The sequence below is a fragment of the Onychostruthus taczanowskii genome, unplaced genomic scaffold (genome assembly GCF_017590055.1).
Source record: "Onychostruthus taczanowskii isolate IOZ18803 unplaced genomic scaffold, ASM1759005v1 scaffold19, whole genome shotgun sequence".
Lineage (NCBI taxonomy): Eukaryota > Metazoa > Chordata > Aves > Passeriformes > Passeridae > Onychostruthus > Onychostruthus taczanowskii.
Genome location: NW_024499128.1, coordinates 5,032,089 through 5,047,455, shown reverse-complemented (window position 1 = coordinate 5,047,455; position 15,367 = coordinate 5,032,089). Strand labels below are relative to the sequence as shown.

The 15,367-nt window shown below is 39.7% G+C and overlaps 1 protein-coding gene across 6 annotated transcripts in view; it reads left to right on the top strand.

The window, feature by feature from the left end:
* The window catches only part of MARF1 (meiosis regulator and mRNA stability factor 1), a 30,672-nt gene that overhangs the window by 575 nt on the left and 14,730 nt on the right, over nt 1-15,367 (top strand). For 3 of the 6 annotated variants that reach the window (XM_041401414.1, XM_041401412.1, XM_041401410.1), the window contains exons 2-17: nt 1,041-1,245; nt 2,718-3,386; nt 4,381-4,555; nt 5,900-6,126; nt 6,938-7,055; nt 7,755-7,927; nt 8,794-9,228; nt 9,762-9,931; nt 10,037-10,198; nt 10,436-10,625; nt 11,325-11,503; nt 12,612-12,692; nt 13,038-13,274; nt 14,024-14,143; nt 14,476-14,651; nt 14,895-15,115. In XM_041401414.1, coding sequence (XP_041257348.1) covers nt 1,099-1,245; nt 2,718-3,386; nt 4,381-4,555; nt 5,900-6,126; nt 6,938-7,055; nt 7,755-7,927; nt 8,794-9,228; nt 9,762-9,931; nt 10,037-10,198; nt 10,436-10,625; nt 11,325-11,503; nt 12,612-12,692; nt 13,038-13,274; nt 14,024-14,143; nt 14,476-14,651; nt 14,895-15,115 — 3,480 coding nt within the window. In that variant the 5' untranslated portion in view covers nt 1,041-1,098. Of the gene's footprint in view, nt 1-1,037; nt 1,246-2,717; nt 3,387-4,380; nt 4,556-5,899; nt 6,127-6,937; nt 7,056-7,754; nt 7,928-8,793; nt 9,229-9,761; nt 9,932-10,036; nt 10,199-10,435; nt 10,626-11,324; nt 11,504-12,611; nt 12,693-13,037; nt 13,275-14,023; nt 14,144-14,475; nt 14,652-14,894; nt 15,116-15,367 lie in introns of those variants that run through there. The other 3 variants (XM_041401415.1, XM_041401411.1, XM_041401413.1) reach the window with 3 other exon arrangements.

The following is a 15,367-nucleotide window of genomic DNA, read 5'->3' as shown; positions in this document are numbered from 1 at the left end:
CCTGCGGCCGGAGCTGCGGCCGCCTCGGCCCGGGGCGGCCGGAGCCCGCCGGCGCTCTGGGCTCGGTGGGGCGGCGCGGGGAGGGTCGGGCTGGAAGCGCCCCGGGAGCCTCGGGACAGAGAGGGCAAAGCGCGGGCATGTGTGGATAATGTCGCTCTTACTGTTTTCAGTTATCGTTTTAATTCCGAATAAACCGCTGCTATCAAACACATGCAAAAGTAACGTGCTCTGGAGTTGTAAAACTTGACGAAGCTGATGCTTCAGGCAGCATAAATTGTGGATAGCTAGAATTCGCGTGAATAAATATTTTTGCTTAAAAGAAAAAGTAAAACTTCTTTCGAGGTTGAAAACAATGCAGAGGGAAATGTAGTGCCATGTAACCTGTTCTGTGGTTATTGTGTTCAACACTAAATACAGAAGAACCCGAAGGAGTGTAGTCTAATGAATGCAGCACGGAGTCAGAGGGTAAGAAGGCTTCATTGTTTTTCTGGTACCGAGCTTTAGGTTGCTTGGTGGTTCTGTGAAGCTAAATTGATGTGCAGTGGGGCAGCTTGAGCATTAGCAGAAGTGCTTGTAAGTTATTTTAATAATTTGCAGCTCCGTGCTTAATGCAGGTGTGTTCTGTATAGGTTTTCTTAGCCAATGGAAAACCAGTGAAAATAGAGCTCAGTGATTTCAGCTAAGTTCAGTTGCACCTGTTGTGTATTTACAATTCAGCTGTTCTTGCCCCCTGGATCTGCTTTCTAGGAGGGTGCACTGAAAGTTTGAGGGAATTGTTTTGTGTCAGCAGCTGTGTGACTCCAGCTAATGCCATGGACTTCAAGGTGTTTCTCCTCAGACTGGTTCTTCTGTGCTGTGGGTCATGAGGAGCATTCCTTGTTAAAAAGGGTGGTTAAGGCCTTGGCCACATAATTAAATTTAACATAATTAATGCAAGTTCACTGGCAGAGCAGTAATGGAATTCTTGAGACCACCCTGATATTTCTTGTCTTGCTTTAAAGGCTGTTTAAAGTGTGCTTTTTGCTTTTTCCTCTTAGCAGGTGGGAAGAATGAAAGGAAGGGGGGATGAAAGGATGTTGAACCTTTTTGTTTGGCTGTATGATGGAAGGAAACAGGACGGAGAACCTCTGCAATAGATCGTTGGGACGGCTTCAGAGACAAGAGAATGATGCTAAGCCATGGCTCTGGAAACTTTCTGATTGCTTTTCTGCTGCTGAGAAGGCTTTGCCTTGTAGTGCAAAAACGGTAATTCCTGCCTGCCCTGAGAGGGTGGTTGGGCTCCGGTGCAGAGGGGCTGCGTGCCTGACTCCAGGGTCTTACTGACTGAGGGGGAGGGGAGGAGGCAGCAGCTGCCAAGGTGAGTGCAAAACCTGCCTGGGGATTTGGGGCCTTTGCCTGTGTTCACAGCTCTCACAGCACTGGTGGTGAGAAGGGGCAAGCTGCTTTGCTTGTCAGGCTTTGCTCTCCACAGCTGTTTGGGGTAATGCAGCTGGCTGCCCAAAAGGTGTGTGAGGAGCTTCTGGAGAGCTCTGCTGAATTATTGCTGAAGAGTGGAGTGGGGAGGACATGCTTCCAGTTTATCTGCTTAGTTTGGAGGCAAATTTAGTTCTCTGAATTATTTTTATGTAGTAATAGCTACAGCAATTGTGGATACTGTTTGTTCTTCACAAGGTCTTACTTTTCCATTGTTTCCATTTCTTTAAATGTTCCTTTAATGTACACAGTTCTATTCATTTAAGATGCAAAGGACTGTGGATTAGAAAGAGTAGTACTTGAGCAAGTGAGCTCCAACTGTTAAATAACACTTTTCACACACATTTAATCTGACTAAGCAAAAAACATAAGGGAAATGGATGAGCATGTTGCTGGTTTCATGTGTCGAGGGTTAGGGTGGAAGCTGCCCTAAAATCTGGAATTTAATATATAAATCAGTTCCAGACAGATTTTTGGCAGAGTTTATCTTCGTGAGATGTAGCATCAAGTAGAAAGGAATGAGTAATTAATTATTCATTTATGTGTAGTAGGAAATGCATTAAATTCAATTTGAAAAATAAAAGCTGTTCAGAAGTTTTGTAGCAATGTTCTGTCCAGGTTACCTCTACTGACCTTGACTATTCTCTCCTTCTTTTAACCTTGCTTGGTTTTCACTGCTGGCATTTTAAAAGCCTTTCTGTTTTTGTCTCTACCTTTGTCTGTACATCTTGATATCTTAAATCAGAGTAGACAAAAACCACTTTGTTGTTGGGAGACTGTAGCCTTCTTTGCCCTCTGCTATATTACCTGCTTGAGTTAATGTCTAATCTTTAAGTCGTATTATTTTAATACATTATTTTCACAATTTAAATAAAATTCTTAAGTCTTTGTATGAACTAAAACATGATGATTTACGGATCTGCAAGTTGTGAAGCAGTTCTCTCAGCCATGGCCTAACAGTTTTCTGCTTTTGTGATTGTTTTGTGGACTCCTTGCTGTTTGGTTTATAGCTCTCTGGGTTTGTTGCTTCCAAAGTCCACTGATAGCAGTATACTTAGGGCTGGCACATGTAACTAGCATGGTTCTGTTGAATATTTTTACATGATCAGTCAGTAAGGTAATAGTAGTCATAAAGGTAGCACTTTAAATCTAAAATCATAATAGTCTAAAAATATGTGCTTCTTACCCTATAAAATGATTGTTTTATTCATATACCTGAATGTAACTGAGCTTTCATTTTCCAGAAAGATTACATGGAGAACAAGAAAGCTGCTGTAGAATTGAAGGATGCTTCATCTCCTCATGCTGGCTCTAAATTGTTTCCAGCAGTGCCACTTCCCGATGTTCATCCTCTTCAGCAACAGCAACTACAGCTTTCCCCTGGCCCCAAAGTAAGCTGCTGTGCTCATGGCTCTGACTCTTCTTGCACTCCACAAATGCATTGTGGTGGTGGTGGAGGTGGGAACCTGATTCACCCTGGCACAATATTAGACTCGAAAAGCACTGGGACAATAACTTGTCAAGTAGGGTCAGGATTTGCTTATCAGTCTTCATCTTCACTGAAGAACCCTCCAGCTAGAAGCAATTTGGCAGGAATTTCCAGTGAGTTCTCTGGTATGTGTGTAGAAAACAGTGTATCTTCCTGTCAGCATCTGGCCTGTTGTGGAAAACTCCATTTCCAGCCCTGTCACGGTAACGTGCACAAGCTGCATCAGTTCCCAGCCCTGCCTGGCTGCCCATCCTCTGGCTATTTCCCCTGTCCCGAGTTCACCGCTGGGGCTGCGGGGCACTTGGACGAGCACGTTGCACAGCCGGAGCTGCCGCCACGCGTGTGCGCCAACCCTCTGCACCTAAACGTGGTGCCCCCCGTGTGTCTGAAGGGCTCTCACTACTGCACTGACTGCTTGAGCAAGGTTTGTACACCCCACCTTTCTCCTTCCTTACTGCGCTGCGTGGTTCGTGTCCAGATTGTGTAGCTTGAGCAAAACAACAGCTCCTGTGGGTGCAGCTTGCATCGCCCTGGTTGGTGATGCACGGTCCAAGTGTGCAGACAGCCTTTTTGAAGCTGAGCTCTTTCCTGAGGTAACATTCTGTGCCATGGGAAGACAAAAGAGCTGTCAGTGTTCATCCTACAGGGGATCTGTAACGTACTTGAGTGGAGTTTTAACTTCTTTCAAATCTAGTCATCTCTTCTTTACAGCTCCAATTAAACTGTTCCATGGTAGGGACTCTGAGAAAAGGCTAACAGCAGTTAAGATGTACCCTTGGGCAGCTGGTCAATAAAGAGCAAGTCAGGCAATCCGCAATCTATCTTATGCTGCAAGGATATTCTAGTCTTGGCTTGGTTGGCAGCTCTTAATTCAGTCTTCCCAAATTTGTAATTTATACTTTAGTACCAATTTAGTAAAATTCAGAACTTGTTGGAACTGTGCTTGAATACTGCTAGGAATTGCTAGTGAAATAATATACTCAACTTTGCAATGTCTGTTACTTAAACTTCTGAGTTTAAGTTTCTGATATAAAAGTGAATTATATTTAGTTCATTTTAATGAGCTAAATGGTCAATTCCATATATATTTGGATTCTACTCTCCATGTGCAGGTTTTGTATACTAGGTCTCTGGTTTTTGTTGGTTTTTTAAAAAGGATACATATTAGTACTACTTAAAGGTGGCATGTCTTGATCTGTTGAGTTTAGTAGAATCTTTCCTTGCATTTTGAAATCTAAAGCTGAATATGCTGGGATAAAAACTTCCTTCATGCCATCATACTGTTGTTAATTAGCTTTGTAAAGCACATCTGAACTGGCATTTGTTGCAGAAGGGAAACTGAGTGTTTGTGGCATGGAATAGCATGTGTTAATATTGTATACTAAATGAACATGTATTCTGAAAAATTGTCCCAACAGCCAACCAGAAACAGCCTAGTTGATGCTGCTAAAATCTGGCCAAATATTCCTCCTCCAAGTGCACAGACTGCACCTGTTCCTATCCCAATCTGTAATGGCTGTGGAACCAAAGGAACAGGAAATGAGAAGAGTTTGATACTGGCAAGCAGCCTTGGCAAATCACCACAGAAATATGGTAAACCACATTTGTTTGAAACTTCCATTTAGTGGATGTTCTCCTTTTAGATACTGTTGCACAGCAAGAGTTCTCTTAAATTGCACTGTTATCTGGAAACTTCTATGAAGTCATGGAAGACTAAACAGTACAAAAATACCTTGTCTCTGTTTTGAAAATTCATTGCTTTGTTTTATGTGCTTTGACTACTTAGCCAATTTACTGTATTGTTTACATAGAATTTTGATTTTACTATTATTGTTTTTACTGTTCTAAGAAGTAGAAAAAGAAATTCTGCTGGCTTGGAAGCTATTTTGTTCTGGTGATGTGTAAAGAAATTATCTTCAGCCATATTTGGAAAGCATTTTCATAGTATAGTGTCTATTGTCACTCCATATGCAGTAAAGGTGTAACATTTATAATTCTCAAGTGTTCTTAAGAGGGAAATATTGTGTGAAATAATCGCTTGGTCTTTCTGCAATGTTAGTACTGCTTCTACTACAAAATCATATCTAGTATAAAAGTTATAAAATTTAAAGTCACAGAATATTAAGAAATTGATAGTTTTACTGTTACTTTAAAACTGCATCCATTTTAAGGTGAGAGACACCAGTCAGGTGTCTTTTACCAAATGCTATTCCAGCAAATCTTATGGGTAGCCAACCAACATACACATGAACAAATATGATTGTCAGGTGTGCCTTATTTTGAATTCTCAGGTAACATTAATTTGTAGCTTGTTTTTGAATTGTGAGGATTCTGTATTGTTCCTCATGTTTATTTTCAAGTTGTTTTGTGGGGATGGAGTGGTTATATAATGTTAGTTCAAACTTAAATATATTTTCAGGGTGCTGAAACGCCAGCTTAGCCAGCAGTAGCAAAAATTCCATAGCTCACTCTCCTGAGCTGTAGGATACTTTGTTAGTTCTGTATTGCCTTGATTTTTCTCTAATCATCATCATGATACTGGTCATCTCATCCAGTTTTGTTTAGATTTCTTATCTAATCCACAATGTAAATTTGAACAGCTTCCATGTTTTGCTTCTGTTACTGATACAGCACCAAGTGTTACACAACTTCAGACAGTTTTTTTGTGGCATTGGGTGATTTTTTTAAAATACATTACTTGATTGTTTAAGAGCTTAAAAGTAAAGTCAAAGTTGTCTTGCATCTTTATCCTAATCTGACAATGACTAAATTTTTGTTTAAGACTGATTGTTTGTTGGATTCCTTAAAGTAAAACTGAACTTGCATTCCTGGGGATGTTGTTCATAAGGCTTCCCATGTGCAAAGATCACACTTTGCTAAGTTTAATGTTTTCAGTATTTGGAGGTAAAAATGAGCTGTGTTCTTACACCTGCACAGGGTCCCCAGAAGTTGCAGTAACGGGCCAAGTTCTGGAAAACCTGCCCCCCATTGGAGTGTTCTGGGATATTGAAAACTGCTCAGTTCCCTCTGGCCGTTCAGCTGTGGCAGTTGTGCAGAGGATTCGGGAGAAGTTTTTTAAAGGTCACAGAGAGGCAGAATTCATCTGTGTGTGTGACATCAGTAAAGAAAATAAAGAAGTTATTCAAGAGCTAAACAACTGCCAGGTATCCAATCAGCACCAGCTTGGTGTTCTTGCTTGAGAATTTGTGTACTTTGAGTGTGCCAAGATTGATTCACATTCATTAAAGCTTTGTTGGCTTCTGTGGGTTTAGTGCATATTTATTTTGTGGATGGGGTCTCTAATAGCTGATTTCTTTTATTTTTGCTGCTGTGATAGTTTTTAAAAGTGAATCTGCATTCTGTTATCTGTAGGTCACTGGTTTAGCTTTTAATTTCCACAAGAGTGCATTTATCTCCAGTAAAATGTGGTGGTGGAGTTTTTGTTATTCTTCAAATCTGTGATCAAATGATTAACCTAAAAGAACTATGATTCTGAAATTACCTTTTACTTTGTTGGTGAATACTTGTTGATTAGTAAGGACACCTGTAGGTTAGTGCTATGGTTTGGAGTTCCTTTAACACTACATATATTTTCCATCAACACCTTCTGTTGCTTGGTGTTCTTCAATAACTTTTTGTGCTGGTTTCTATGTCAGAAATTTCTACCCTCTAAATTACAGATATGTTAAGATGTTGACAGTTTTTTGGAATGTTTTTGACGTGTATGGGTTGTGGTCCTTAATGCAGAACAGCAGAAGTCACCCCAAAGACACTGCTGAACAACTAGGGTTGAAGTTGAGTGTTCACAGAACAGTTTTTGATCCCTGTGTGTTCTGTTCTGTGCATGTGTACGTTAGTTTATCTAAATTAAAATGCATGCAAAAGTTTGTATTTTAATTTTTTTAAAAATTCCATTGAAGTAAGCACAACTCGCATTGAAGCTTTTCTTCAGAGTGTGTTTATGTATTTTCACAGGTGACTGTTGCACACATCAATGCTACAGCCAAGAATGCTGCTGATGACAAACTCAGGCAGAGTCTGAGGAGATTTGCTGATACACACACTGCACCTGCCACTGTGGTTCTTGTGTCAAGTAAGTGTTTGTGGTACTCAGCTACAGTGCTGGCTTCAGTTCCTCTCTTCCACAGTGTTTTTACATATGGCACTATTTGTATTTCCAAGGGTAGTGTTTCAGCTTTAACTGAACTGTTGAAGAATTCTTAATGTCAGTGGCAGCAAAGGAAAGGCAGGGGCAGTAAGATGAGATCTTGGCTCAGTTCAGTCACTGTTATGATTTGATGCTTTTTGGAGTGTCAGTAGGTATGTGTGTGACTACTGTCTAAAGTTAGCTTCAGCAGGAAGGTCATAAATTAAAACTCACGGAGTTGTGTGTATGGTCTGAGCAAAATGTATGATTTCAATTCTCACAGCAGCATATTCCATATTATACAGTTACATCTGCAATCCACTCAGCTATTGAATTGCTGTGTGCTGGCCTTGGGTTTCTCCCTAAAGCTAAACAAATGTTTGCTATAGAAATACCCAGTGCCAGTCCAGTGCCCTGCTGATGGATTGCTACAAGCTGCTGTTAAAAGGAAGCCCTTGTCTTGAGACTGAATGTGAACTGCTGATTTAAATAATGGCTGAGAAGCCTTGTAGCTGTTGGTGCTTTTTCATTGGAAATTTCCAAGGAGAAATAGAACCTGTTGAGGGAGATTTGTGGGGTTTTTTCCTTCAATCATATGTTTTAGATTTTTCACGTTTCCTTGCCTATTTCATTTTCCCTCTCCAGCGGATGTAAACTTTGCTTTGGAACTGAGTGACCTGAGACATCGACACGGTTTCCGAATCATTTTGGTACATAAAAACCAAGCTTCAGAAGCACTCCTACATCATGCCCATGAACTTATTTGTTTTGAAGAATTTATTTCAGACTTGCCACCAAGGTTACCACTGAAAATGCCGGTAAAGATTTTAATTCTTTATGCAGCAGACATTTCCAAGTGTCAAATTGCAGTTTTTGTTGCAGTTTAGGAGAGCAGGCTGAAATCAAGTGTGTGTTAATGATGATGGGGAATGATGTCTCCTGTGTATTCGGCCACTGTCTGTATTTGAGTTACTCCCATGCGAATGTTTGCTTTCTGCTGTCAGGCAGGAAGAGTGAAATACTAAATGTGCAAGTAGTTAACTAAAAAGTGAAATAGTAAAGGCTTCTTACCAATAAATATTTTACCAGATAGAGTATCTTACATGCTTTCTTTCCCTTGCAGAAATTTTGGATAAGAACTTAGTTGAGCATTAAGACATCTTAATGATGCATTCTAAAGTTTTGAGTGATTGTGTCTTTTCTTGGGTTTTTGTCTTCCTTGGTGATTCCCTCTGGATATGTTGTGGTGTCTTTGTACAGCACTCTTGAGTTTTTCTTTCTTGAAATAACTTCCTGACCTATGCTTTCACATGCATGTACAGTATATGTAGGTTATTGGATAGTTAACAATGGTGCTTTCTTATCTGGAGAATTCATCAGGTATTGATCAGGGACTCTAATCTGTTTTGACTTTATATTGGAGATGGACGTTTGAGGATCTATCCCTAGTATGAGAGTTTTTCAGGCAAATTGAGTGCTGCAATACTAAATGTGCAAGTAGTTAACTAAAAAGTGAAATAGTAAAGGCACATTCTTACCAATAAAGGAATGAAGGAATGACTTGGTGATGGGATGGGGGTGGAGGGAGGAGGGCATGGTCACCAGAACCAGTGTTAGAACTACTGGTTTTGAACCAGAGGGTGTTCTGGCCTAATCAAATTAAAATCTTCCTCCCTTTTAACAGGCTTGTCATACACTGTTATATGTCTATAATCTGCCAACAAACAGAGACAGCAAAAGTGTCAGCAATCGCCTGCGACGTTTGTCAGACAACTGCGGAGGGAAGGTGCTGAGCATTTCTGGAAGCAGTGCAATTCTCCGCTTCTTAAACCAGGAGAGCGCGGAGCGCGCGCGGAAGCGAATGGAAAATGAAGACGTTTTTGGTAACAGGATTGTAGTGTCTTTCACTCCCAAAAACAAAGAACTCAATGAAACAAAAAGCTCCAGCTTTGTGGGAACTGACAAGGTCAAGTCTCCCAAAAAAATTAACAAGAACACGAAGCTGTGCCTCCTCAACAAAGACTCAAATGATCAGTCTGCTGGTACCAAAGGCTCTGCTGGGAGGGGATTCCAGATTCATGGATCTGTCATCAAACCCACAAATGTCAAAAGTTTACAGGTATTGTTTTTCTTCCTTGTTCCCTATTCTTGCTTTTCCCTTGTGTTCTGAGGATTGCTTCTGTTACTGCTTTAATTTGTCAGTCCTAATAAATGAATAACTGTAATGTGTGGTGACATTCCTGAATGAGAGCTGTGTTCATCTGCTTGGGAAGCAGACAGTTAATGTGAGGGTGGTTGTTGTCCCCACTCCCTGCCACATTTTTGTCAGTTTGGAAATACTGCTGGTACGTGCTCTCAAATTCTAGCCACTTTGGACTTTTGCACTGGTGATGGGTAACATCTAGAGTGATCCATTTTCCTTGTTTTAAGGAGAGGTAGGGTTAGACCTGTAGTGTAGCAAAACATTTCAGCTAATTAGCACTTTGGTGTCTTCTGCCACAGAAAATCAAAAATTCCTTGTTAGGAAATACCAATGAAAACGCTGTTAAAGAAAAAAAAATGGTCAGTCATCCAGCCTTCCATCAGAAAGAAGGCCTCTGGCAAGGGATGTCTGGTGCTTTTATGCTGACTCTCTTTATCTGTTTCACACAGGAGCTGTGCCGCCTTGAATCAAAGAACGTCAATAGAAATACTGAAAACCAGCAAGAACGTTTAAGAGAACAAATTCCTTCTCCTCAGAGTAACTCTAATGCAGCAGTTTCCGTGTCTCTGGCAACCAAAAAAATGGGAGCAGGAGAATCATCCTCCAAAAATAGTCAGAAGTATGTTTAAGAATAAAAAAAGATGTAGTGTTAGTTACATGTTTTTTTAATGTAAATTCTGCAACATGATGTTTTTTTCTTTTTCTTATATATATCTGTAAATAGAAAAGAGACCTCTGCTTCCAGGAGCATTACCAATTCCCCTGTAGATAAAAAAGATAAAGATGAAACTGTATTTCAGGTCAGCTATCCCTCTGCTTTCAGTAAGTTGACGGCCTCAAGACAACTCAGTCCTTTACTCATGTCCCAGAGTTGCTGGTCATCTCGGTAAGTCTGTGTTTTTCTGTCTTGGGTGGGGGAAGTGAGACTTCATCAGTATATACATTGATTATTCACAGCTCATGTGCTTGTGCTGGAATTTGTTTTGTCTGCACATGTGTACTGGGAAAATCCCTTTTAAGTGCTGTATTTATGCACTTGACCTGTGTCTATTATCTGATTTTGAGATGTACATATCGGAATTGTGCAGTTCCTTCAGCTCATAAATATTTTTATTTTACCCAGGAGTATGTCTCCCAACCTTTCAAATAGATCATCTCCACTCACATTCAATGTAGTGAATCATACCAGTGGTACAGACTGCCCTGATCCCTTTGCAAATGGTGCAGACATTCAGATCAGCAACATAGATTACAGATTGTCCAGAAAAGAATTGCAGCAAAATTTACAGGAAATCTTCTCAAGACATGGCAAGGTAAAGGCTCAATTCTTTTATTAAATCTGTTTATATAGTTCCTGTTTATGTATTTATGAGTGTGGTTTTAGGTTCAGGTGAGCAGGAGGAGAAATGTTTTGGAGCAGGACTTTTAAACCTTGTTAAAAGGATGGATTGGGTTTTTTTTTTTTCCTTTAAAAAGAGCAGATAACCACTTGTACTAGGTTTTTAATTTGTGTGTGGTCTTCATAGGTCTGATATTCTGAAGTTTGTTATATAAAATTCTTACTAAGTGGCTCATTAGTATGTAGGGATGAGACTTAAGCTTTTACAGGATAACCTTTTTAAGCTGTAAAGCTGAATTCCTAATGTCAGCTTAAAAATCACAGTAAGAACTGTTTTGAATCAGAAGTGATCAAAAGCAGGAGAAGTGTGAATTGGTAAAAAGCAATTATGGAAGGTGAGGTCAGTGGTCGTATTTGTCTGATCTGTGGATGACATTTTTCTGACATAATCTTTGCATTGAAAGATGATGCTTATGTTAATGAAATACCATGGGCTTGCCTTAGTCCAGGGTCATTGTGCCTGGCTCTTGTTTGCATTTCCCTCATGTCTGTGGTTCATCACATTCCCTTCCCTTTTGTTGTTGGCTCTTGGCCAAAGCAAGACTGCTCTAGTGGTGACTTGCCTTGGGTTAATGTTTTGGTGTGAATGTATGAGGTGTTTTCTTCCTCTCAGGTAAAAAGCGTGGAGCTCAGTCCCCACACAGACTACCAGCTGAAGGCTATGGTTCAGATGGAGAATCTGCAAGAAGCCATCAGTGCTGTCAACAGTCTGCACAGATACAAAATCGGCAGTAAGAGGATCCAGGTCTCATTAGCAACGGGAGCTGCCAGTAAATCACTTTCTCTACTTAGGTAATAAGCACTTTGGCATCTTTTTAATTGTCCTAGCATGTATTAGTAGCTGAGAGATGATTTAAAATACTGCTTAAATGGGTAAATGGGAAGTAGTCAAATCTGTTGTATGACCTGGTGGATGTGTTAAATACATCTAGGCTGGTTTTTAGTTCAGCATTTCTGCACTGCTTGTATTTTAAGTTCCATCTGAAGACTTTAGATCCCTATTTAAGAGGGTTTAGTAGCTGTGCTACTATTCTTGCATAATACTGATATACCTTTAAAAAATACTGCTTAAATGGGTAAATGGGAAGTAGTCAAATCTGTTGTATGACCTGGTGGATGTGTTTAAATACAGCTAGGCTGGTTTTTAGTTTAGCATTTCTGCACTGCCTGTATTTTAAGTTCCATCTGATGACTCTAGATCTCTCTTTAAGAGGGTTTAATAGCTGTGCTACTATTCTTGCTTAACACTGATATACCTTTATCTTAATTTGTGCAGCTGAATTAAGATTGCTCTGGGCATCTTTATTTTTTCTTTCTTCCAAGAAAGTGTGTATGAATTTAGTTTTTGAGGGTGGGTACAGAGTTGGAAATACCAACAGCATTTCATTTGCTACCTGGAACATGATACAACTTAAGAGTTCTGATGCTAGTGAGAATACAAGTTTTTGGGGTTTTTTTCTTACTGAAAGAAAGCATTAGGAAAAAAGTTGTCGTCATTTATTCACAGAATGAAACTATTCTACAGTTATGTACTACTTGGCATTGTGTAATTTACAGTTTTATTTAATTCTTGCCTATTCAAAGTTTGTAATGTAATGACCAGGCTGGGAACTTCTAATGCTGCAGCTTTGTTGCATTTTATAGGTGCTCAGATTGTAGCACCACCTATGAAAGCTGCAACTCCTTCAAAGACTTGACCTGATGAATTAGCAGAAATGTTACTACTTGTGCTCCCTGATCTAAAATGACAACTTTTATAGTGCTGGAATGGAAGGGAGCACACTTTGTCCTGTTTTATGTATAGTTCATAAACTGCATCTGTACATATCTTGCTAATTTAGTCTGGAGTCTGATAACAGCAGATTAATTTTGTGCTAATGCTGCAAAACTTCTCTTACAGCTCAGAAGCAATGTCCATTCTGCAGGATGCACCTGCTTGTTGCTTGCCTGTGTTCAAATTCGTAGAAATCTATGAAAAAAAGTAAGTTCCTGGTGGTTTCCTCTCCAGTGCTTCTAAAAAAAAGAATCTGACCATGTATGATTGTTTGACTTAGAGTAGCAGAGTGGAGAATTATGAATTTTTGTTGTTAGGTGCCACATCATATTTTGTACCTAGAGGCAATTACAGCAAAACTGGCCTTTTTTAGAGGGTTCTGCTTTCAGTATTTTACTCAATTCTTCTGCATTGGTTGAATAGGTTAATTACTTTAACATTTTGCATCGAATAGTTTCTAGCATATTCCTGTTTATTAAACAAAAAAGGCAGATGCCAGCGTTGCCTTACCTGCCTTTCTAAAGTGCCTTTGTTTCAATGTTTCCCTTCTAGGTTTGGCCGTAAGTTGATTGTGTCAGACTTGTACAAACTCACGGACACCGTGGCCATCCGTGACCAGGGAAGTGGGAGGCTCGTGTGCCTCCTGCCCAGCAGCCAGGCCAGGCAGAGCCCCTTGGGATCCTCACAGTCACACGATGGCTCCTCAGCAAACTGTAGCCCAATAATATTTGAAGAGTTGGAATATCACGAGCCTGTTTGTAAGCAGCATTGCCTGAATAAAGACTTTATGTAAGCTGTGTATAAAATATTATAAATATTTCAAATATTTGAACAGCTTTTAGAGTGAGCCAGTGTATTAAAGTCAAGGTGTGTGTTTTTATAAAGTGCTCTGATCACTCCTCATATGTTTACAAGTGTAAGGCAGAAAATAGTTGGGCTAGTGGACTTTCTAGGCAGTTCTCATGGGTTGGTGTGTCCAGGTAAGATGATTGTGTTGTAGCACAGCTGCCAGGATTGAACACATCTTTAATGGAAGCTGGAAGGCCCCCTGCATTCCTCTGGTTATGTAGGAAAGTTATACATTCTGGAGACTTCTATTACCTGAATTTCATTATGTAATTGTAGCTGATTTTGTCCTCCAGCTATGTTTAGTAAGTGATTCATAGGGAGTTGCAGGTTTCTTGAAGCCATGTATTAAGTTTTTTGTTTAATTCAACAGCTGCCAGGTTATGCTAGTAGAGCAGTTATTAGGTGATTATTGTTAATTGCCTGGTATGTGCTGCTAAAATGTAATTTAAAAGTGTTAATAGGTAATAAAAATATGGTCTTCTAAATGTTACTGCTGGAAACTTGCTGTAGCTATATTCTTTTTAGGGAAAATTATCAAAGTTGGTTGTAGTGTATTACGGGTACTATTGTCACTAGTAGCAGTATATTATGTGCATATAGTGTAATGTTTCAAATCTGTGTGAGCACAGATATTGTGTTAAAGCTGTGTGTAGATCAAGCATAAAAGCCTGAACCTCTTACTTTTGCAGTGAACATGAGTTTGATCCAGATTCTTATAGAATTCCTTTTGTGGTTTTGTCTCTGAAGACATTTGCTCCCCAAGTTCACAGTCTTCTACAGACACACGAGGGTACTGTGCCTTTACTAAGGTAAAGTATTTTAATTTCTCTTTTTAGTAAGGTCTGATACGTTGAAGACTTAAAACTTTTTGGGAATTACCTGTTGTATATAAACTCAGTTCTTACATAAAATGGTATCCTTTAGAGCAAATGAATACACTATGAAGTGATCATTTTAAAAATCTTGTTTAGCAAAACCAGCACACTTAGTTAAAATATTTTATTTTATGAAGATTTCTGTAGTGTGTCAGTAAGTTGTTGAAATATCTTACTCATGAAATGTCTCAAAATACTGTTTTTAAGACAATTATTATGGTGATATTTTAGTGCATAATGGAAGCTTTTTTTTTTGCCCTCCATAGTTTTCCTGATTGTTACATGTCAGAGTTCAATGATCTTGAAATGGTGCCAGAAGGCCAAGGTGGTGTTCCCTTAGAACATCTGATTACCTGTGTTCCTGGAGTTAACATTGCCACTGCTCAAAATGGCATTAAAGTTATCAAATGGATACATAACAAACCACCACCTCCTACTGCAGGTAAATATTTCTGCTTAAAACTTTCTCATAACTAATTTTTTTATGCTAAAAAATTAAGCTAATAAGTTCTGCTAATAAAATAAACAGTTATGTGTAATTGTTTAAACTTTTTATGAGGAGAAACTTTCAGCTTGAATGTTCATACTTTTCTCCTATGTTGTAGCTTCAATCCATAAATAAAGTTAAGTGTTTAGTGGAAGAGTACTTGTGAAAGGTACAATAATATGACTTTTTGGTTTGTAGATCCTTGGCTTCTGCGTTCCAAGAGCCCTGTAGGTAATCCCCAGCTCATTCAGTTCAGTCGGGAAGTGATAGATCTGCTCAAAAGCCAACCATCCTGTGTCATCCCTGTCAGCAAATTCATCCCAACTTACCACCACCACTTTGCAAAGCAATGCCGAGTGTCTGACTATGGCTATTCCAAACTAATGGAGCTGCTGGAAGCAGTGCCTCACGTGCTGCAGGTGAGTGGTGTGGCACTGGCCGCTCTGACCTGGGGAACTGTGGCTGCAGCCATCTCACTTCCTGCTTGCTGTTGTGGAATAGATGCTGGGCAGTACCTAGTGGCCCTTGAAAGAGCTGGTTGACTGAACCTTGGTGGGTGTTTCCTTTTTTGAGGTGCTGTTTCCGTGCCCACCCTTTCAAAACAACTTCTGGGGAAACCTCAGGAATGAAGTTTGAAGCTGCTTTTAACCTATGGCTGGTGCTTGGGTAAA